Source organism: Mandrillus leucophaeus, unplaced genomic scaffold (genome assembly GCF_000951045.1).
Source record: "Mandrillus leucophaeus isolate KB7577 unplaced genomic scaffold, Mleu.le_1.0 Scaffold133, whole genome shotgun sequence".
NCBI lineage: Eukaryota > Metazoa > Chordata > Mammalia > Primates > Cercopithecidae > Mandrillus > Mandrillus leucophaeus.
The window spans coordinates 2585979-2609537 of record NW_012101288.1 but is presented as its reverse complement, the minus strand read 5'-3'; the positions used below and the strand labels follow the sequence as shown (position 1 = coordinate 2609537).

Genomic DNA, 23559 nt, shown 5'->3' with positions numbered 1-23559 from the left:
ATTTGATAAGGTGTTGGCTTGTATGCCCCTTCTCCACCAAAAGCATACATATATTTTGGATAATACTATACAGATAAAATGGGAGAAGCAGAAACTACCAAGTGTCTATTAGTTGCATCAAAGTTTACAGATAACACGTAAACCACAATAAAGTCTTATGTCTTTATTAGTATTAGCAAAAAAAATTCTTATATAATAAAAATCAAGTTATATTCTTTGTCAATAAGTTTCTTAGTGGTTCTTAAAACCCTGTAACACTCATTTTTAACGGTTAATATGAAAACAAAATTATAATAATCTAAAGGATAAATAATATTCCACATAATAGAAGGAAAAAAAATATCCCAGGACTATGGGGGAAACAGGATATTCTGGGTAAGTGAATATTCTGACTTACTGATAGTTATTATATATGTTCATAAAGAAATGGCAAAATAATATAACCAATTATTTTAATAATCATTCCATAAATGAAATAATAAAACAAAATCTAGTTTCCAATGTAGGCATCTTAGGAGGCTACACTCTTTTCAACAATGAGATCGCCGTTTAACTTAAGACTCAACTTTTGAAACAGCCCTTAGTGCCAGGTGGGGAGGCACAAGAAAAAAAAATCAATCTAAGTACTTTATATTCATAAAGTATCTTCAAAAATGTATTTCCTAGCCTGATACTCCACCGTATTCATCAGACTAAGCTTTGAACAATTTAGCATAAAACTAGGCTGCCACTGACATTGTTCAAGAAAATGACTGTGGCTCAATTTTAAAAAAAATCTAAAATAGTTTAAAAAATGACAGTACTGGCCGGGCGTGGTGGCTCACACCTGTAATCCCAGCACTTTGGGAGGCTGAAGTGGGTGGATCATGAGGTCAGGAGATCAAGACTATCCTGGCTAACACGGTGAAACCCCATCTCTACTAAAAATACAAAAAATTAGCGGGGCGTGGTGGCACACGCCTGTAATCTTAGCTACTCAGGAGGCTGAGGCAGGAGAATCGCTTGAATCCAGGAGGTGGAGGTTGCAATGAGCTGAGATCCAGCTACTGCATTCCAGCCTGGGGAACAAAGCAAGACTCCGTCTCAAAAAAAGAAAAAGAAGAAAAAAAAAGGATAGTACTGTTGAGTAGGTGTATAACTCACTACTGTGAAAATTATAAAAATACAGGATTTATAAATTCCACCATGACTATTTTAAACAATTAAGTAATATTAGGGTCATAAACTATATACATTTCCTCTTAATTACAATATTAAAAAATACACAATTTGAAAGCTACAATGAATAGAGAAGCCACTCAGAAGATATTTCCAGATCTTATTCATTATGAACAGCAATGATTTCTTTGTTGTTTCACAAACACAGAAGCATATAAGATTGGAGAGAATAACAAAAAGCTACTGCAGAATTTAGAAAGAGTGTACCTTCCATTACCAATTTGATTCAAACAAGTTTGAGATACAGTAAGCAAGTAGTAGTATCCTCATTTTCTAGATAAGGAATTAAAAGGCCTAAAGGAGTGATTCTTAAATTTTTTCTGCCTCAAAGCATCGAAAGGATTCTTCAGTAACAGCGATGTCACCTAGTGTTGGGGAAAGCACCACCTAGGGCAGAGGTTCTCAATCTTGGATACACATTTGAACCACCAAGGATGCTCTAACAAACCACTGATACCCTAGGTCCACCCCAGAGATTTGGGTTGAATTATTTTCAGGTGGAGCTCAGTTTGACCTTTTTAAATAACTGTCAAGGTGATTCTAATTTACAGCTGGTGTTAAGAATCATTGAACTACAGAGAGAAACAAAAACTCTGCATTTAGACTGAAGGACCGAAATGATTCTTAGAAAAAAAGTGATTCTTTAAATAACTTTAAATAACTGTCAAAATGATTCTAATTTGTAGCTGGTGTTAAGAATCATTGAACTAGAGAGAGAAACAAAAACTCTGCATTTAGACTGGAGGACCTAAATGATTCTTAGAAAAAAAGTGATTCTTTAAGTAGCTTTAAATAACTGTCAAAATGATTCTAATTTGTAGATGGTGTTAAGAATCATTACGCTAGAGAGATAAATAAAACTCTGCATTTAGGTTGAAGGACCTAAATGATTCTTACAAAAAGTGATCCTTACAAAAAATAAAAAGCTTTAATAGTGTACAATTACATAGGTATTTACATATGTACATATATTAAGGTCTAACTTTAACAAATTTCGGGAAATGTAAACAACTTTGCATCCACTATGAACCAGTTTTGAGAAACTTCTATCACACCTTTGCAGTCAATCTCCCTTCTATCCATGGCCTCAGACAACCATTGATCTGCTTTGTCTCCTGCCTTTTATAGAAATTTCATACATATAATCTTACAATAAATAATCTAACCTTGTCTGACTTTATTTATAAACTTAGCACTATGTTTTTCAGGTACACCCCAAACTTTTCATGCCTTCTCATTCCTCTGTATTCCACTATATGCAAAAAAAAAGATCTCTTCACCAGATGATAGATATTTGCATAGTTTCCAAGTGTTCGCTATTACGAATAATGCTTTTATAAACACTTGCATATAAGCCTTTGTGTAAACATAATGTTCTCATTTCTCCTGGGTAAATATCTAGGAATGAAAGGGCTGGGTTGTACAGTCAAGTGCAAGTTTAACTAACAAACTGGTTTCCTTACTAGCTGTGCTATATTGTACATCCCCAGCAACAATGTGTGAGATGTGCCGTTTCTCCACATCCTCATCAACATTTGATAGTCACTGTTTTCGATTACAGCTGTTCTAGTGAGTGTGTTGTAGAATCACATTTTGGTTGTAATTTGCATCTCCCAAAAGACTAATGATGTCGGGCATCTTTTCATGGAGTTTACTAGTCATTCATGTATCTTCTTTGGTGAAATGTCTATTCAAGCATTTCACTCATTTATTAATTGGGTTGTTTTATTATATATAAAATTGTGAGAATTTTTCAAATATATCTGTCCATTGTCAGATATATGATTGGAAATATTTTCTCTACGTAGCTTGTTTTTAAATGTTCTAATAGTGTTTATCAAAAAGTAAGCATCTGAACCTTGGTGTATTCTACTCTATAGATTTGTTTTCTTTTTCTAATTTATAGATTTGTTATCTTACAAAAGTTTTATAATTTTAGCTCTTGAATTTAGTTATATGACCCATTTTGAGCTAATTTTCATTTAAAGTAAAATTAAAGGCTAAATACATATATATACACATAATTTTTACATATGGATATCCAATTCTTCCAGCAGTGTGTTGAGACTATCCTGTTGCCATTGGCATCTGACTCTATTCTGTTCCATGGATCTATGTATTCTTAGCCAATACCACAATGTCTTGATAACTGTGGCTTTATAATAAGTCATGAAATCAGGTAGCTAAGTTCTCAAATGTTGTTTTTACTTTTCAAAATTGTTCTGGTCATTTTAGGTGCTTTGCAATTCCATATAAACTTAGGATCAGTTTGTCAATTTCTTTTATTTCTTTTTTTTTTTTTTTTGAGATAGAGTCTCGCTCTGTCACCTGTGCTGGAGTGCAGTGGCATGATCTCGGCTCACTGCAACCTCTGCCTCCTGGGTTCAAGCGATTCCCCTGCCTCAGCCTCCAGAGCAGCTGGGATTACAGGCGCCTGCCACCACGCCCAGCTAATTTTTGTATATATATATATTTTGTAGAGACGGCGTTTCGCCATGTTGGCCAGGCTGGTCTTGAACTTCTGCAGTTCTACAGAAAGTCCTGCTGGAACTTCGATAGGCATTGGGTTGAATTTGGAGTTCTATCTTAATAATACTGAGTTTTCCAAACTCTAAATATGGTATATATCTCCATTTACTTATATCTTCTTTAATTACTCTCAGTAATGCTTTGGGGTTTTCAGTGTACACGTCTTATACTTCTTTTGGTAGGCATATTCTTCAATATTTTATTCATTAATTTCTGGTTAATTTTTTCCTTCTACTCACTTAAGTCTTCTTGCTTACTGAGGTTGATGGTTAAATTGATTGTTGATCTTTCTTCCATGCTAAGATAAGCATTTCAGATATTCTTAGTACTGCTTTAGCTGTGTTCCATACATTTTGTTTTGTTTTTACTTTCATTCACTTAAAACTATTTTCTAATTTCCTTTTTGATTTTTTCTTTGATCTATAGGTTATTTGGAAGTGTGTTAATTTCCAAATAGTTGAGAGATCTCTCAGGTTTCTTTCTGTTGTCAATTTCTAACAATTCCATTGAAATTGAGGATATCGTGTATATTATTTCTATCCTTTTAAATTTGCTGAGATTTATTTAATGGGGAGCATGTATATGGGTCTGTCCAGAAGCATGTTTCATATGTGCTTGAAAAGAATGAGTATAAAGTTACGTGTACAATAAAGGTTGGTAGTCAAGTTAGTTGAAAGGTTTACCACTGTATTCCTAGCACAGTAACGCCTTGCACACAGCAGGCACAAAAAAATATTTGTGGACTAAAAGAATACTTTGTCGGCTGGGCGCGGTGGCTCATGCCCGTAATCCCAGCACTTTGGGAGGCCGAGGCAGGCAGATCACGAGGTCAGGAGATCAAGACCATCCTGGCTAACACGGTGAAACCCCATCTCCACTAAAAAAAAAAAAAAAAAAAAAAAAAACCGGGCATGGTGGCGGGCACCTGTAGTCCCAGTTACTCGGGAGGCTGCGGCAGGAGAATGGCGTGAACCCGGAAGGCGGAGATTGCAGTGAGCCGAGATCGCGCCACCACACTCCAGCCTGTGTGACAGAGCGAGACTCTATCTCAAAAAACAAAAACGAAAACAAAAAAAAACTTTGTCTCTGTCACTAAAATTTCTTTCAGAATCCTTATCAGTCCTTTATTTCTCAAGATGAAATTTATAGGTCACTTGCACTGTGCTATTTTAGCCTTACCTGTTTCAGCCCACTGTTTTTTATTTTGAGTTTAGATTCAGGAGGTACCTATGCAGGTTTTCCATAACGGTATATTGTGTGATGTCGAGATTTGCACTTCTATTAATCCCATCACCCAGTGAACACAGCATGCAACTTCTCTCCTTTGGAGTCCCCAGTGTCTACTGTTCCTGTATTTATATTTGTGTATATCCAGGGTTAGCCTCCATTTGTGAGAACATGTGATATTTGGTTTTCTGTTTCTGTGATAATTCCTTCAGGATAATGGCCTCCAGCTGTATCCTTGGTGTTGCAAAGGACATGGTTCCACAGTATTCCATGGTGTACATGTACTACATTTCTTATGGCTGCACAGTATTCCATGGTGTATATGTACCATCTTTTTATAGCTGCATAGTAGTCCATGGTGTTTATGTATCGTTTTTATGGCTGCATAGTATCTCATAGCATACATGTACCATCTTTTTTATGGCTGTGTAGTATTCCTGGTATATATGTACCACATTTTCTTTATCCAATCCTCTGTTGATGTCAGCCCACTATTTTGAAACATTTTCACCATGGTGATTTGAATGTGAAAAAGGCACATGCTTCATTATTTCAAAACATTTTATCAGTCATTAGTCTAGTCCCTCTAAAAATATTTTTATTAGAAGAATTGTTAGTCAACAAAACAATCAGATATGATTTTCTCCAAGAGTACCTTTAACACATTACTTTTCAAAAGAATTCCAATTTTAAAAAATGAGGCAATATTCAAGTTTAGACTTCTAAAATTATCAAACATCTAGAATTATAAAATTGTGAGATACTATTATTCTGCTACATGAGAATAAATTATTTCCACAAACATCAAGACATAAAATTGAAAAGACTAAGTTTTTTTTTTAATTAAATTTTAAGTTCTGGGATACATGTACAGAATGTGCAGGTTTGTTACATAGATATACACGTGCCATGGTGGTTTGCTGCACCCATCAACCCGTCATCTAAATTAGGTATTTCTCCTAATGCTATCCCTCTCCTAGCCCCCCATCCCCTGACAGGCCCCAGTGTGTGATGTTCCCCTCCCTGTGTCCATGTGTTCTCATTGTTCAACTCCCACTTAAGAGTGAGAACATGCAGTGTTTGATTTTCTGTTCTTGTGTTAGTTTGCTGAGAATGATGGTTTCCAGCTTCATCCATGTCCCTGCAAAGGACATGAACTCATTCTTTTTTATGGCTGCATAGTATTCCATGATGTATAGGTGCCACATTTTCTTTATCAAGTCTATCATTGAAGGGCATTTGGGTTGGTTCCAAGTCTTTGCTATTGCGAATAGTGCCACAATAAACATATATGTGCATGTGTCTTTATAGTAGAATGATTTATAATCCTTTGGGTATATGCCCAGTAATGGGGTTGCTGGGTCAAATGGTATTTCTGGTTCTAGATCCTTAAGGAATTGCCACACTGTCTTTCACAATGGTTGAACTAATTTACACTCCCAGCAGTGTATAAGTGTTCCTATTTCTCCACATCCTCTCCAGCATCTGTTGTTTCCTGACTTTTCAATGATCATTCTAATTGGCGCGGGATGGTATCTCATTGTGGTTTTGATTTTCATTTCTCTAATGACCAGTGATGATGAGCTTTTTTTCATATGTTTATTGACTGCATAAATGTCTTTTTTTGAGAGGTGTCTGTTCATATCCTTTGCCCACTTTTTGATCGGGTTGTTTGCTTTTTTCTTGCAAATTTGTTTAAGTTCCTTGTAGATTCTGGATTTTAGCTCTTTGTCACATGGATAGATTGCAAAATTTTTCTCCCATTCTGCAGGTTCCCTGTTCACTCTGATGATAGTTTCTTTGCTGTGCAGAAGCTCTTTAGTTTAATTAGATCCCATTTGTCAATTTTGGCTTTTGTTGTCATTGCTTTTGGTGTCTTATCATGAAGTCTTTGCACATGCCTATGTCCTGAATGGAATTGCCTAGGTTTTCTTCTAGGGTTTTTACGGTTTTAGGTCTTATGTGTAAGTCTTTAATCCATCTTGAGTTAATTTTTGTATAAGGTGTAAGGAAGGGGTCCAGTTTCAGCTTTCTGCATATGGCTAGCCAGTTTTCCCAGCACCATTTAGTAAATAGGGAATCCTTTCCCCATTGTTTGTTTTTGTCAGGTTTGTCAAAGATTAGATGGTTGTAGATGTGTGGCATTATTTCTGAGGCCTCCGTTCTGTTCCATTGGTCTATATATCTGTTTTGGTACCAGCACCATGCTGTTTTGGTTACTGTAGTCTTGTAGTATAGTTTGAAGTCAGGTAGCGTGATGCCTCCAGCTTTGTTCTTTTTGCTTAGGATTGTCTTGGCTATACGAGCTCTTTTTTGGTTCCATATGAAATTTAAAATAGTTTTTTCTAATTCTGTGAAGAAAGTCAGTGGTAGCTTGATGGGGATAGCATTGAATCTATAAATTACTTTGGGCAGTAAGGCCATTTTCACGGTACTGATCCCACCTATCTATGAGCATGAAATGTTTTTCTATTTGTTTGTGTCCTCTCTTATTTCCTTGAGCAGTGCTTTGTAGTTCTCCTTGAAGAGGTCCTTCACATCCTTTGTAAGCTGGATTCCTAGGTATTTTATTCTCTTTGTAGCAATTGTGAGTTCACTCATGATTTGGTTCTCTGTTTGTCTATTATTGGTGTATAGGAATGCCTGTGATTTTTGCACACTGATTTTGTATCCTGAGACTTTGCTGAAGTTGTTTATCAGCTTAAGGAGATTTTGGGCTTAGACGATGGAGTTTTCTAAATAAACAATCATGTCATCTGCAAACAGACAATTTGACTTCCTCTCTTCCTATGTGAATACCGTTTAATTTCTTTCTCTTGCCTGATTACCTTGGCCAGAACTTCCAATACTATGTTGAATAGGAGTGGTAAGAGAGGGCATCCTTGTCTTGTGCCAGTTTTCAAAGGGAATCCTTCCAGGTTTTGCCAATTCAGTATGATACTGGCTATGGGTTTGTCATAAATAGCTCTTATTATTTTGAGATACGTTCCATCAATACCTAGCTTATTGAGAGTTTTAGCATGAAGGGGTGTTTATTGAAGGCCAAAAAGACCAAGTTTAAAAAATTATTTTCAATGAAAGTATACATTATGTGACAAAACAAATCATGCATGGCCTTTAGATACATTCAAAATTAGGTAGAAATTCTAATTTCACCCTGTGACATTAGATACGGTTCTTGGTTTCCTTGATTGCCTTATTTTTCTCAATTGTAATATAAAGGATTTTTTAAAAACCTACTTCTCAATATTGTTTTGAGAATTAAAGATAATGAATCCACAGCATATGGCACATAGTAGGCCTTCAATATTGGGAGATAAAATTTTTTATTACTCATCTATGATTTGTTTAGGTTGCACATGATCATTCAATTTTTTGACAACTTCATAAAATATCTCTGTAAACATGGTGAGCCAGCCATTTTTCACTGTTCATCTGTCTTCTCAATAAGTTTTACATACAGACATCTTTCTTTTGAAATGTAATATGGTTGACTTAATTGCATTTGTTTGTACAGTGCTTTTGCATTTTTCCTGTATCATAGTAATTTCTGGGTATTTTATTGAATACCAATTTTAAAAGGCATTCATTTGCTATTATAATTAAACCATACTTCAAATTGGGCATTGTTTGTCCGTTTTAGTTCACTCTATGAAACTGCTGATACAAAACAATTTTTGATATACAAAAACAACATATGGTTCAAATTAATACATATATATTTTTTATTTCATCAAAGGATGAAACTGATAAAAATTGGAGCACAAATTTTGGTTCATACTACATGGATGGAGTCCATTCAAAGTCTTTCTTTAATTGTCTGGAGAGCAGTTATTACTACCTAGAAATATATACTTCACTCACTATTTAACAAATACTTTTGAGTAACTGTTAAGTGTCAGGCAGAAACACATTTAGTACATTAGACAGCATGAGTATTAAGGTAAAAAGATAAAGCTAGGAAGATGAATAAGAGGTCAGGAGAAGAGTCTGTTTGCAACGTTAGATGGGCTGGCAAAAAAGGTCCTAAAAGAGAAAAATGATTTTGGAGTAAAGACCTGAAAAAATTAGGAACTAGTCATATGGCTATCTGGGGGAAAAACTAAACCTGTTACCTCCACCATAAAATAAGCTCCATTAGGGCAAGGATTTTGTTCTATTTACCGCTGGTCCAGCATGTAAAACAGTGCTTAATATATTGTAAGTGCTCGATAAAAATATCTGTTGAAAAAGCGGACACTTAATGCATATACAAATATGTTTAAATGCTCAATACACACAAAGTTGTTTTTATCATTAATAATAGTATAACTATTGCATACCTTGCTTTTTTCATTCAGTATGTCTTGGGGATTTTTCCTAGTCAGTGACTACTAAATACAATGTTATAATAACTTCTGAATATCTATTTTCCGTAGTACAGTGTAAATTCCATTAGAGGAAGACTCAAGTCTATCTCATGGATCAGTAATCCCAAGATAACAGTACCATGCCTGATACACAATATCTGCTGTATATTCAAATAAATGAATAAAAAGTATAACTCACTAGATGCATGAATGAATAATAAAGTCACAAAGGAATAAAATCAAGGAATACTTTCAGGAAACAGTACAAAGTTAGAATGAAGATTCTGGAACATATGTGGCAACAACAGACAACAGTTGGGCATAATTCAGAAGACTGTGGAGAAACAGTCATGGTGTAGGAGAATGATCTGAGAGTCGCTATATGATTTGGGATAGTGAGAAAGGGTATTGTTAGTGATGCTAGGAAGGGATAGGAAGTTTGCCAGGTGTGAGTTATTGAAGCTTTTACATTAGCTAAAACTCAGCTTCTCTATTTTTACAAAAAAAAATTCCGTTAATGGGTAAGAATTTCTCCTACAGAGAGGATTATGGGTAGAAGAGAACTGAATAATCAACTGTCCAGTTTGATTTTATTTCTACTTCTAAGATTTTTTTAAAAATACTGTAAAGTGTCAGCTTAATCAGCCCTTAATGATAAAGTCTAATCAGTAATCAACAATCTGGCTTCAAAGATTATGTGATCTGTGTCTTATTATTATTCACAAGTTACCAATATTAATGCTCAAATTTCAAGAAGAGATAATTTTAAAAAATCAAATCAAGCCACAAGGTATTTTCTTAAAATTACAATGGAAATCATGCCAAAAAAACCCCACACCTAAGTTAAGAGTAAATTACCTTAAAATCAGAAGTTCCAACGTAATGGTTGTTTGAAGTTGGAGAAAGTTACAAGAGGAAAAATAAATAATGAATGGGCTGCCAGAATATACTCAAGTTTATTGAGATGTTAATATTATGATTAACTGACTGCATATGTCTACATATGTTTAATCAATTTTGGACATATGTAAAGCTGAGAAGTGCATCAGTATTATTCCATGATTATATGCAGAATAAGTGAAATTGACTATATTGCCACTCAGAAAATCTATTTCTGATTGTTTTAGCAAGTGCCAAAATTACCAAATACATATTTGTTCCCTGGAGATGAGAATGGTTAAAAGCTGCAATTATTCATGTATTAGTATGGTGCCGTAAGTTACAGTAATAATGTCTCCTCCTACAGGAAACTTTTCTTGAACTCTTAAGGCTATGTTAGGTCATACACTCTGGAAGTACCTTTCATTTTGCCTTCACAATGTTGGCTAAACAGACTTATATTTTCCCAGGTACATTCCTCACTTGAGTATAAATTTCACAAAGAAAAAGACCATGAATCTACTTCCTCAAGTGTAAAAACCCAGTTTGATGCTCCTTTATTTCCCACACTTTGCACCATGCTCTTTATCAATGGAATTTTAATGCTGATGTTAACGATAACTTGCTAGGGTCTTCCAAAGATCATTTACCATATCATTTCCTAACTTTCCCTCCACTTTCACCTTACATGCAGGTACAATTTGCCCTCTACACCTATGGGTTTCACACTGTGTATTCAACCAACCACGAATTGAAAATATTCCAGAAAAAAATTTAAAAATAACAAATTAATAACAGAGAATATAAATTTTAAAAACCATATAGTATAACAAGTATTTACATAGCATTTACATTGTATCAGGCATTATAAGTAATCTAGAGATGATTTAAAGTATACAGGAGAATGTGCACAGGTTATATGCAACTATTACTCCATTTTATATGAGGGGTTTGAGCATCTAGGAATTTTGTTATCCACAGGGGTCCTGGAACCAATTCCCAGTGGATACTGAGGGATGACTGTATTTCTGAAGACTCTATCCTTGGCTCTCTTCTCTAGCCATGTTCTTTATGTGTTGTTGTTTTCAACCATTCCTAACCAACATTCTACATTCCTAACTAGTAGGCACCTATGGTAGACTTTTTACATTGGTGGCTTCCTATTATTCACATCTTTAGATAGGTACTTCCTCCTTGAATTTGGACTATTCTTGTAACTAACTCTAAATAACAGAATGTAACAGAAGTAAGACTGGGCTAGTCCTGGGATTAAGCCTTAAAAAGTCTTGGTAGTTTCAAGTTCTATATGTTTGTCCCGAGCCACCATGGAAAAACTCCAGCTAACTTGCAGGAGAGATCATGTGACAAGACCATGTGGCAAGGAAAAGGCTCTGAGACTAAATGGAGAGAGAAAACCAGCCAGCTCCACTGAACCCAGCCTCCAAATGATTTGCAAGTTCAAAACACCCACATCAATGACCTCTGGTGAAATCAGTAGATGCTGAGGGCAGCTCAGACTGCAAAACTATAAGCAAATAAAGTGTTTGCTCTTTCAAGCCACTAAGTTTTGGGGTGGCTTATTACACAATAGATAAAACTGCTGGAAAACTCAAAATCCAAATATCCAGCCCTGACTATTATCTAGAGATCTGTATCTAAAATTCAAACTCTACATTTAAATTTCCACAGATATCTTACCTACATTTGCAATTCAACATCTGCTAAAATAGAATTCAGTATCTCTCCTGTTTCTTACACGGAAAAATAGAAAATCTATACTGTATAAGCTACTGATTTTAAAATTGTATTCCTCAAAATTCAAGGGCCCTGTAGAGTATTCCTACAGATTTCTTCATAATAGTTCTGGTACACATGTCTCAATTACAGTTCTTAGTCCCATCACATTATGGGTCACAAAAACTATAAGCTAAAAAAAAGTAAAAAAATTTTGTTCAATTTAAAAAACACACATCAAAGCCAAAGTATGATGGAACACATTTCACCAATGTGACTTTGGGAAAGTAATTTTAACGTTCTAAGCCACAATCACCTCATGAAATACTAGGGTTTAGACTTAATCTCTGATTTTATAACAGAAATTTTCATTTGGATAAAGACATCTTGAACATACTAGAGGAACCGAGTGGGAACACAGAGTAGTGGTAAAGAGCACAAGAGCACAGGTTCAAACCCTTGGAGAAGTGACAGCCATAGGTTCTGCCAACTAATAGCTTTGTCACTTCTCTAAGCTCTAATTCCTTCATCTGTAAAATGAGGATAAAAATAAGTATACGGGGTTATTACAAAAATTAAATGAATCAGTATATCTAAAATAGAATATTTGGAATATTGTGTAAGATACAGTTAAACTGTTAAATAAAAATCCTTAGGTCAGGCACGGTGGCCCACGCCTGTAATCCTAGCACTTTGGGAGGCGGAGGCGGGCAGATCACTTGAGGTCAGGAGATTGAGACTTGCCTGGCCAACATGGTGAAACCCCATCTCGACTAAAAATACAAAAATTAGCCAGGCATGGTGGTGGGTGCCTGTAATCCCATCTACTTGGGAGGCTGAAGCAGGAGAATCATTTGAACCCAGGAGGTGGAGGTTGCAATGAACCAAGATCGTGCCACCACACTCTAGCCTGGGTGGCAAAGTGAGACTCTATCTCTAAATAAATAAACAAATAACTTCTACTAATTTCTTCAAAAAATTATCACAGGTTTTTTTTTTTAATGTACCATATAATAAATGAACCGCTCTTTTCACATATTTGATTCCTGAAACATCTCTAAAAAAACCCATGTTCAATATAATTAGCTATCTAATGAACCAAGAGTTCTGCCTTTAGATCACTAGCATTTTAAATGAATATGGTTAGAGATATTTTATGTTACAGTAGGTTGCAATTAAAAATCTGAAAATGATGTAGACTCCTGGTAATCAATAGCAATAATATGAAATACTATTTTCTCATATAGAAATGTTATCTTCACTTCAAATTTGATACATACATTAACTAGGCTGCATCATTAAAACAACTGAAATATGTAATACTCACCACTGATTGTTTTAGGCTTTTTAGCTATATATTCCTTCCATTTTCTTGAACTGAGTTGGTTGGGAGGTGGAATAAGTATGTTACTAATGGTACATGGCAATACAAAAAGAGCACCAACCTGGATAAAACAGATCATATTTTCATTGATTGCACACTGAGATTCACTCTTGAGTAGTGCCAAGTGACAATTTTCCACTCATATTTCACCAATTTAACATGCATTTAGTAATGCCCTCTCCCAATAACTCTACTATAAAAACTAAAAAGTAAGAACAATGGCCCACCCTCTGTCAAAACAAAACAAAACAAAAGCTAAAATGCAGACAAACAAAAACAGTAAAGGCATTCAATGCTACAGGCTTCCCTTTTCCACTGAGGTATACATCTCTGAAAAATTCACAATATTTGTTTCAAGTTCAGGTTGTGGATATAATTTATTTGTCTATATACAAAACAGTGTAAGGCTGAGCTCTAGCACCAAAATATTTTGTTATATTTAACCATCATCTTATAACTTTTTGACTAGATGGATTATTGTTCTAGTTTCAAAATTAAAATACATTTGCAGGCAATTTAGAAACTTTGTTCCTGGAAATCAGAGATTTAATGCTAATAGGTACAAACTGAGGAGAAGACAATGAATTATATGGTAGAAAACATACAGCAACTTCTGACTGATTTATGAGCAAACTCAGCTTATTCATCTTTGTATTGCCAGGGCTGGTGATACAGATGCTTATTAAATATTGGTTCAACAAAATCACCATAATATATTTAGGTAAACTCTCAGTTTATTAAGGGCTGAATAAAACAAACCACAATTCTGAAAGTTATATTTTTCCAGTTAATTCAGAAATGCAGCTACATCAATCAGCACATCTCAGTAAAAGGTATTTCATTTTAAAACTCTGGGAAAATTTAGGCAAAGCATTTGCCAAAGATCTTAGAGCTAGTGCAAAATCACTTTTAATTGTCCTATATTGATGGACTGGTTACATGAAATATGTGATCACTAATATTTTAATATTTTGTTGCTATTTATTATTTTTACTTATGCATTCTTAATTCACAGATATAAAAATAAATATTGAAGTTGGTGCAAACGTAATTGTGGTTTTTGCATTGTTGAAATTTGCCGTTTGATATTGGAATATGTTCTTAAATAAATGTGGTTAGGTTATACATCATTTTAACGAGCATTTCTCGCTTTATATTTTCTTGTTAATAACTTATTACTTGCTGTTTATGTTTATTTTAGACTATGGAAATGATGTTAGACAAAAAACAAATGTGAGTAATTTTCTTATTCGAGTTCAAAATGGGTCAAAAAGCAGTGGAGACAACTTGCAACATCAACGCATCTGGCCCAGGAACTGCTAATGAACATGCAGTACAGTGGAGGTTCAAAAAGTTGTGCAAAGGAGACGAGAGCCTTGAAGATGAGTGGTATAGTGGCTGGCCATAGGAAGTAGACAACAACCAATTGAGAGCAATGATTGAAGCTGATCCTCTTACAACTACACAAGAAGTTGCAGAAGAACTCACCGCTGACCATTCAGCATTTGAAGCAAATTAGAAAGCTCAATAAGACCAGGCATGGTGGCTCATACCTGTAATCTCAGCACTTTGGGAGGCCGAGGTGGGTGGATCACCTGAGGTCAGGAGTTCGAGACCACCCTGGCCAATATGGTGTAACCCTGTCTCTACAAAAGATACAAAAATTAGCCAGGCATGGTGGCACATGCCTGTAATCCCAGTTACTTGGAAGGCTGAGGCAGGAGAATCACCTGAACCTGGGAGGCAGAGGTTGTGATGAGCTGAGCTCGCGCCACTGCTCTCCAGCCTGGGTGACAGCGTGAGACTCTGTCTTATTTAAAAAAAAAAAAAAGAGTCTCTATAAGATTTCTACAAATTTCTCTGTAAAATTTCTATAAATTTCACCATACCTTCAAATTACTTAGAGAATATCTAGTGTTTTGTACTTTTAAGGAAACTGTTTCACTTACGTGTGTCAACCATTTGGGCCACATAAACTTCAAAGACAATAAAAAATTATGTAGCAACCATCATTTACATCATAATTGGTAGTTTATAAAATACATCCAATTTGGTTTTCATTACAATTCTGAAATAGGTAACACGGGGATTATGATTTCCAGTTTGCAATATGAAAAGCTATAACCCAGTGAGTGGGGCAGCTATGGCTTAAAGTCAAGCTTTCTAAAAACCATGCTCTTCCATTGAAGACTTTCTACTATACCATCTATATTTCTTCCCTCCCTTATCTGACAATATAGATGAGATAATTAATGATAAATAATAATATTCTCAATCCATACAGTGAAGCAGCTCCAAAAGATTAGGTGACTGGACAGGGTTATATAGAGAGCTACTTAGCTACCTGGATTAAAATAGAAACAGGGTATTTTTTATTCTCAGTGCACTTAAAAAATATATACTAATTCATAAGATGTCTCTGCAAATAGTTCTGGAGAAATGTATGGCCTTATTAACCTCTATCTAAAGTAGGGTCTCTTGACTTATTCCCTATCTCAGGCTGTTTATTTCTTCATAATTCTTATTGTGTCTGCAGTTACTTATTTTCTGCTTGTCCCCTAAAATGTAAGTTCTACAAGTATAGAAGCGTCATCTGTACACTTCATTACTGGGTTCCCAAAATCTAGTATAGTACCTCACACACAGTAGAATATATGTTGGATAAATGATAAAAGATACATTTTAAAATTTCAAAATTCAGCAAATTAGTTATTTTTAGAGGATAAAAGCCAGGGTAATACTGGTAAAGGCCACTTCATCAAATAAATACTTTGGTGCCCTATTCAAAGGACTATTAAATTTATAGAAAAAGAGGCTAGAAGTCAAAATCTTAAGTTAGTATATAGTCAAGTATACATCTTAAGGTCAAAATCATTTTTCCTTTACTATATCGATTTTCTATAGGAATTATAACCAAGACTTGATTATAGCACCATAGGGAAACTGCTATAATTATAAGAATCATTTTCTCCCTGCAGGATTATTTGCTAGTCTACTTGTTATTAAAACAATAAGAAAATGTTACGTAAGTACTGCCAATAAACATTGTGTGCATTAAAAATTGTTTTCCAAGAAACATAACAATTGAATAAACTAGAAAAAAAGCAAACTTTCATTTTTTTCCTACTAAAAACTGAATTTGATTTTAAATAGATGATTCCACTTAAAATTATCTATATTGTAATTTTTTAAAGTTAAAAATATACCAATTTTACATCATTATATATACAAAATAACTGTTAAAATAGTCATAAATCTCCTAAACATCATCAGAATTTAGAAAGAAAAATTGGAAACTCCCAAATGACAATTTAGTAAAATTTTAGCTTTTTCCACTTTCATCCCCTGCCCTACCATGAAGAAAAGAATGCAAGTATATGAATGTCTTCTCATCGAATTGAAATCGCATGTTGAAGAAGTAGGTTAACAATAACAATTACCAGTCATAAAGCTCATTTTTGAAAATCTCTCCTAAAAACAAAATGTCACTTATGTTTGCAGAGTACTTTTACAGTTATTATGAAAAGTCCAAAATATCTTAATATGAGTTAGGACCAAAATTATCCTATATTACAATAAAGAAACCAAGTCATTAAGCAAACAGATTAGTAACTTACATCCATTTTCTTACACATCCTTAAATGGCAAGTATAAAAACAAACAAACAAAAAACCCCCAAGAAACCCTCAATACCTTGCTACACAGAGAAGAAATCTGCTCCAACAGCAACACAGAATTCTGTTTGGTACTGTTTGTCAATCCTCTGTACTAAGGAGTTAAAGAAATGATGTAATGGTACCTGTGAAACAATGTACTCCTTAAAATAAGTTTCATTATTTCAATTCTTCCACAGTTGCTTAAATTCATTTATTAAAAAATTTAACTGTAGCCATTAACAATTACTCCTTTCCCTAAGGATAATTATTTTTCCAATTATTTGTTTAATTTTGAAAATTCCAAAAATTTGTTTAATTATTTGTTTAATTCTGGATTGATTGAGGCAGAGTGGTGTCCACTGAAATGCCCACTAAAATATATGATTGTATGGAAGTGAGAATTTGAAAATGAGGATGACAAAAGAATAGAAGGGAAGGTGCTGGTGTGAGAGGCCCTCAGAGAAGAAATGGCCAACATTTTGTGACTAATTAACTAATTGTTGAATTTTACCTTCATAACTTGCCCCTCTGTAATGGGAGATAAGCCTTGTTTAGCATCATTGTTTAAATGCTAAGAAACAGTGCTACTATAAACAGCATTACTATAAACCACAAGAACAAGAAATTTATAAAAACTGTAGCTTCTAAATAAAAATTCAAAAACACTAGGCTAGTGTTTCATTTCTTTTTATACAAAATGAAATACACCTAAGAGCAGAACATTTTGTATAAAAAGAAATTGTATTTCTCTTTATTATATAATTATACAATACAAATTTCTTTTTATACAAAATGTTCTGTTCTTAGGAGTATTTCTAAACATTCTTATATATTTTTAAAAGAGAGTTTAAAATATGTTGAATATATTTGCAGATACATATGATACCATTTATATTTACTTAAATACATAAAATGATACATCAGCTGACTGATTCTTATGTTTCTTCATGGTGATGGCAGGAGAAATATTTAAACATTTTTTAAGTATATAAATTACTTGTTTTTTTTTCCCCACAGATTCCTAACATTTCTCCCTCCTCTCTACACCATATACCAGGAAGTCCTCTGCCTATTCTAAAAGCATAAATACAGTATTTAAGGGAAGATTTTTTTTTTCCATGTTGTAGAACTTTTCTTAACATAATGGTAGCAAAAAGTATACCGAACATTATGTAAAAACACGGTCAAACATCTAAATGTTGGGTAGTACCATGAAAACAGTTTACAGTACACTTTGCAAACCTTTTTGATGCAGAAACTTTTTCCAAGTGACATTTTATCTGGAAACCCAATATTTAGGGCAGAAGAGGTGCTGCTCTGGTTGCAGTAGGAGGGGGCCAAGAGCCATGCCCACTCAACTTATCTTTCAATCCCATTATCCAGAGAACCGAGTCCTCAACTTTCCTTGGAAGATGGTTTGAAAACCACTGGTCTAAGGCAAGAATCTAATGTAAGATAAATATGTCAAACGGCTTCTGCCCAACAAGCTGCTAATAGATGAGGACAGAGAAAAGAAGGATTAATAATAGATTATATCTGAAAGTAACATCTACAGTTACACTGCCAGGTAGAATGCTGGCTAAATGGTTCTCAACAGTAATGTACAAAAGATAAAAAATTTTTTAAAACTACCTATTATACCTTTTACTACAATGTACATTACCACTCCAACTACGCGAACCTGAACTCCTCTTCCTCTATGAAAATGGCTCATCTCATGTTATCTCAACTAGCGACACCAGTTTCAACATAGGGAATCAACTACACTCTCTGGCCTTCTCACTTTCTCGGCATGTAATAAATAAATCATGATATCGTGTTGATTTTACATCTTTAACACATCGTGTACTTTTCCTGGCTCTCCATTCCAAATGCCACTTGTTTAGTTCGAGCTTTGCTCAAGTTTCCAAAATCCTACCAGCATGATCTAAAATTTACTTCTCATTAAGCTACTGTCTAGCTTATAATCCTTGTATGATTCCTCATTATCTTTCGGATAGAATTTAACCCCAATCGTGATATGTAAGGTCTTTTAGGACCTGATTAATCTGAAAAGCCTCTCCAATCTGATTACTTAGCAACTGCCCTCAACACCCCCAAACCAAAAAACGACTACTCTCTTTAGAGAGTCTAGACTACAAACAGTTTTCAGCTGGGTAAGGTTCTCCTATACCTTAGTAAATGTTATCTTTTCTGCAGCAAGGAATTTTCAATCAGAAAATAATGAGTATTTTGATTTAGGCTGACATAATCCAAAGTCATTCATCTGACAATATCGAGTGCTTACTACACGCTATGATATATTGCAGTTACAGACTTCTTCAGCAGAAACATATTAAGTAAAACATAGAAGTCATGGAGATGTATTCCTGGATTTCAGGAAAAGGGAAATTATTTCCCAAAAGCATTAAAACTATTTAAAAAAAATAGTAAAGTTAACAAAAGCACATAAAATATATACATGGTGATGTCTGGGCAGTGGGTGGGAAGGACAAAGTTTCAGTTAATGCTAGACTAGGTGTGAGAGTATATTAGTCCTATGCTCAAGCAGAGAACATTATAACTGCATTAAAGAAACAAGGCTCAATCACTTCTGTATTATTTCCACAGTTCTATCCATAGAAAAGTCTCAACAATACCGAACAAAAATAAAAATGCTTGCATAGGGAGGAAGATTTCTGATAAAATAGGTATAGGATCCAGGAGGTGGGAAAAGCAAGAACTTCCTTCCCCAGCAACTCCAACAATAAGGAGTCCAGCAGCCTACTCGAACATCAACATTAAAACAATGAATATAATGAAAAATATATGTCTAACATGTATATTTACCCGACAATACCAGAACATTCTACCTGACACAGAAAATGTAATCTAAAACGAACATGTAAATGAAAGGATACAACTCAAATTCAATGTCCGACATATAGCAGGAGGGTAGATCTGATAATTTTATCATCTGCACAAATTCTAAAGCAGGGCCATAATAATGGAAAACCTAGAAAAGAAGTTAAAATTGTGTAATATTTAAATACCATAAACAAAAGTAAACAAATTAGTGATTAAGGGTTTAAAACTTTAAAATGGATCTTAAAAAGAAACTTTTTACACATTATGCATGCCTAGTATGTAATCCTCTATAGCAGACCAGAATTTCTTCAATTTCAATTCTACCTTTCAGGGTAGAGAAACAGACATGAAGATCACTTAGTAACCAGGAAGAGCTTTCACAGGAGAAAATAAGTATGGGAGGAGGTAAGCAACAGAGGACAACAGTTCTCAACTTTTGCTGTTTATCTTCAACAAGACAGACAGGTGATACAATAGGCTATAGGGTTGAAGAAACAAATTAGCAACCTACCTCTGCAGGTGGACTCTGTAGACTAAAAAAGTGAAAGAAAAGACACTCCAGGATGAACTTAGGTTGAGTGGTACACTGACATTAAAAAAAAAAAAAAATTCTAGCAAAAAGACTAAATAAATTACAAAGATAGTGAAGCCAACATGTGCCAATTAACATAGAAAGCTCCATTCAGAAAAAATAAAATTTCAGTACTGTATTTCTTGGGTAAAGTCTAAAACTAAATTAGAATTTGTTATTGAAGGGCTGCTATTTCAATAGTTGGAGCCATAGTGCTTCACATGAAAGGCAAAGAAAAGAGCACACTTCTTGAAGAAGTTACACAAAGTTTTAGACTTGTAAAAAGTGGAGTAATTTCACTATATATGATTATGTGTATATATATATCTATAAACATATGTGTCTATACAGTGTGTGTGTCTATACATATACAGAGAGAGAATATGAATTTTACATTATTGAAGAAGTTGTACCCTAAGATTCTCTTCAACAGTAGCAAAAATTTGGATACATTATTCATACTTGAAGAAAAGTTGAGGTCATGAATCTTTCTATTCTAATCTTTAGAAAAGAATTTAATATTCCTGTGAAAGATGGCCACAGTTACTTAAAGTAAGCAATTCTAAACAAATATTGAGAAATGAGTCCAAATCAGAAATTATACTCTCTGTTTGTACCACCCTTTGATTAGAAAATATTAACCATCAATTTGACATCTTTTTAACTTCATGACCACTGATTTCCACATTCTTAAATTAGTTCTTTTAAAGTGAATTCTAAGATACCTCATATAAATATCTTCTTATGTTATTTTTCCAATGTTAAAAAGCCAAATAAACCTTTTCCTAATTATTGTATTTTATAATTACTTGCATTTTAAGAACAAATGTATAGAAGATATGGGGCAAGAACTGATACTTCTTACACTGTAAGTTAAGCATATGTCAGGTACTATGTCAGATATTAAACTCTTACCTCATTTAATCCTCATAACTTTGTAAGATACGTGTGTTACTATTGCCTCCACTTCACAAATGGGTTAATCAATCTACCCAAGGTTATAAACAACAACTTACAGGTGACACAGTCAGGTTCCAAACCCATGTTTACCTAACACCAAAACATACCCTCTTCTCACTACGTCATATTCTCTCCAAACTGAGTCTTAGAAAGGTCACATAGTAAAGTCCAAACCAAAGGTGGTTTCAGGATTACACTCATTTAGTATCATTACATATCTTTAAACATCTAAAACAATGACAATATCACCAAAATTTAATGCTGATGACACAGTATAACTTAAGTACTTAATCATATTAAAAATTACGCTAGTGAGCACACTTAAACACATATATTAGTAATATTAATTCAAGATTCAAACATATTTTATAGGAACAAAAATACGCATGAATGATCACACAAAAAAATTAAACACAATTACCTTTGGCAAAATATTCTTATCCTTTGATGGTATTATCTTTTTGGCAAGGAAGTCAGCATTTAAGTTAGATGTACTAAAATTCTCAGGTGTGACTCCCTTTAAACAAAATTCAGGAAAACTAATTTCAAATCCAAACTGAAAAGAGACCAAGAAAACACAGTTACAAGTATCATGAATAATGCTATAAGATTAATACATCTTATTACAATGCAAAAGTTGAGGGGAAACCCATGTGTAAATTTATTTTTGAGTCCTCAGCTCAAAAGTGTGCTTCTTACATTTAGGTATACATCCTATTTTAACTTACACATCGATTTTTCAGGTTTTCATGAAAAGCTCTCATTGGCTCTTTACCAGCTGGCAAGAGTATGTTAAGCTCATTCTACGCAGCAACAGGACCAAACAACCTCCTTTGCATTGTTCAATATCTGGCTTCCTACCAGTCTGTAAGTTATGCAAAGACAGAAGCTGTCTGTCTTGTTCCTTTTGTTTTTTGTTTTTTTGTTTTTTGGTTTTTTTTTGGCTTTGAGATGGAGTTTCACTCTTGTGGCCCAGGGTGGAGTACAGTGGCACGATCTTGCCTAACTGTAATCTCCACCTCCTGGGTTCAAGTGATTCTCCTGCCTCAGCCTCCTGAGTAGTTGGGATTATAGGGACCTGCCACCATGCTCAGCTAATTTTTAGCATTTTTAGTAGAGACAGGGTTTCACCATGTTGGTCAGGCTGGTCTTGAACTCCTGACCTTGGGTGATCCACTCACCTCGGCCTCCCAAAGTGCTGGGATTACAGGCGTGAGCAACCGCACCTGGCTCTATCTTATTCCTTACTAGATCCTTAGTACAATGTCTCACGTAGTTTGTCTTTGATAAATGTTGCTGATAAGATCAATTACTGCAGAAGTAGTAATAGCAAGGATGCTAATAATAGTAATGGTAGCCACAACAATAGTGATAGCTAACGCTTACTGAGTGGTAACTCTGTGTTTTGAATAATTTAATCCTCACAAAAATCTATGAGATAGGAAGTATTATCATCATCTTACAGACAAAGACAAATGCAGCACCAAGAGGCTAAGCATTACACATCAGGCTACGCTAAACTAGAAAAAAAAAAGAGTTGGGATTTGATTGTAGGCAATATAACTCTAGAATCTATGTCCTTAATCACCATAATGCCTCTTGACTAAAAAGCTGTTCTCTATTAAAAAAAGTGATTTCAAGTTTTAAAAGCTTGTATTACGTGGATGTTGTATTAGGTAGACTCTTCTAATCCTGAATTTCTATGAAGTTTCTATTTCATTTTGACATCTCTTACTATGAACGAATGTTTGTGGGTTGTGTAAGTCATGTCCATTTTGAAATAAGTGTTCATAGTAATTTATGTAGTTAATTTATGGACATTTAATTTCCTATTCAAGAGAATAAAAGAATCTCATGAAAATAACTCTGCTATTATCTCTCTTGTATGTAAACATGCAGTTTCAGAAAACATACAAAAGCAATTCTAGCAAACTGTACCTTCCACTCTTCCACTTGGCTATGTGGGGTTTTTTGTTGTTGTTTATTGGGGTTTTTTTTGAGACGGAGTCTTGTTCTGTCGCCCAGGCTGGAGTGCACTGGCACGATTTCAGCTCACTGCAACCTCCACCTCCCAGGATCACACCATTCTCCTGCCTCAGCCTCCTGAGTAGCTGGCACTACAGGCGCCCGCCACCACGCCTGGCTAATTTTTTGTATTTTTAGTAGAGATGGGGTTTCACCGTGTTAGCCAGGATGGTCTTGATC

The 23559-nt window shown here is 34.5% G+C and overlaps 1 protein-coding gene across 1 annotated transcript in view; it reads right to left on the bottom strand.

The window, feature by feature from the left end:
- MTBP (MDM2 binding protein) overlaps positions 1-23559 on the bottom strand; it is a 74688-nt gene that overhangs the window by 39034 nt on the left and 12095 nt on the right. The window contains exons 8-11 of the mRNA XM_011973002.1: positions 21776-21910; positions 19877-19971; positions 17014-17083; positions 13264-13381 (exon numbers count right to left, since the gene is read on the bottom strand). Coding sequence (XP_011828392.1) covers positions 13264-13381; positions 17014-17083; positions 19877-19971; positions 21776-21910 — 418 coding nt within the window. The remainder of the gene's footprint in view (positions 1-13263; positions 13382-17013; positions 17084-19876; positions 19972-21775; positions 21911-23559) is intronic.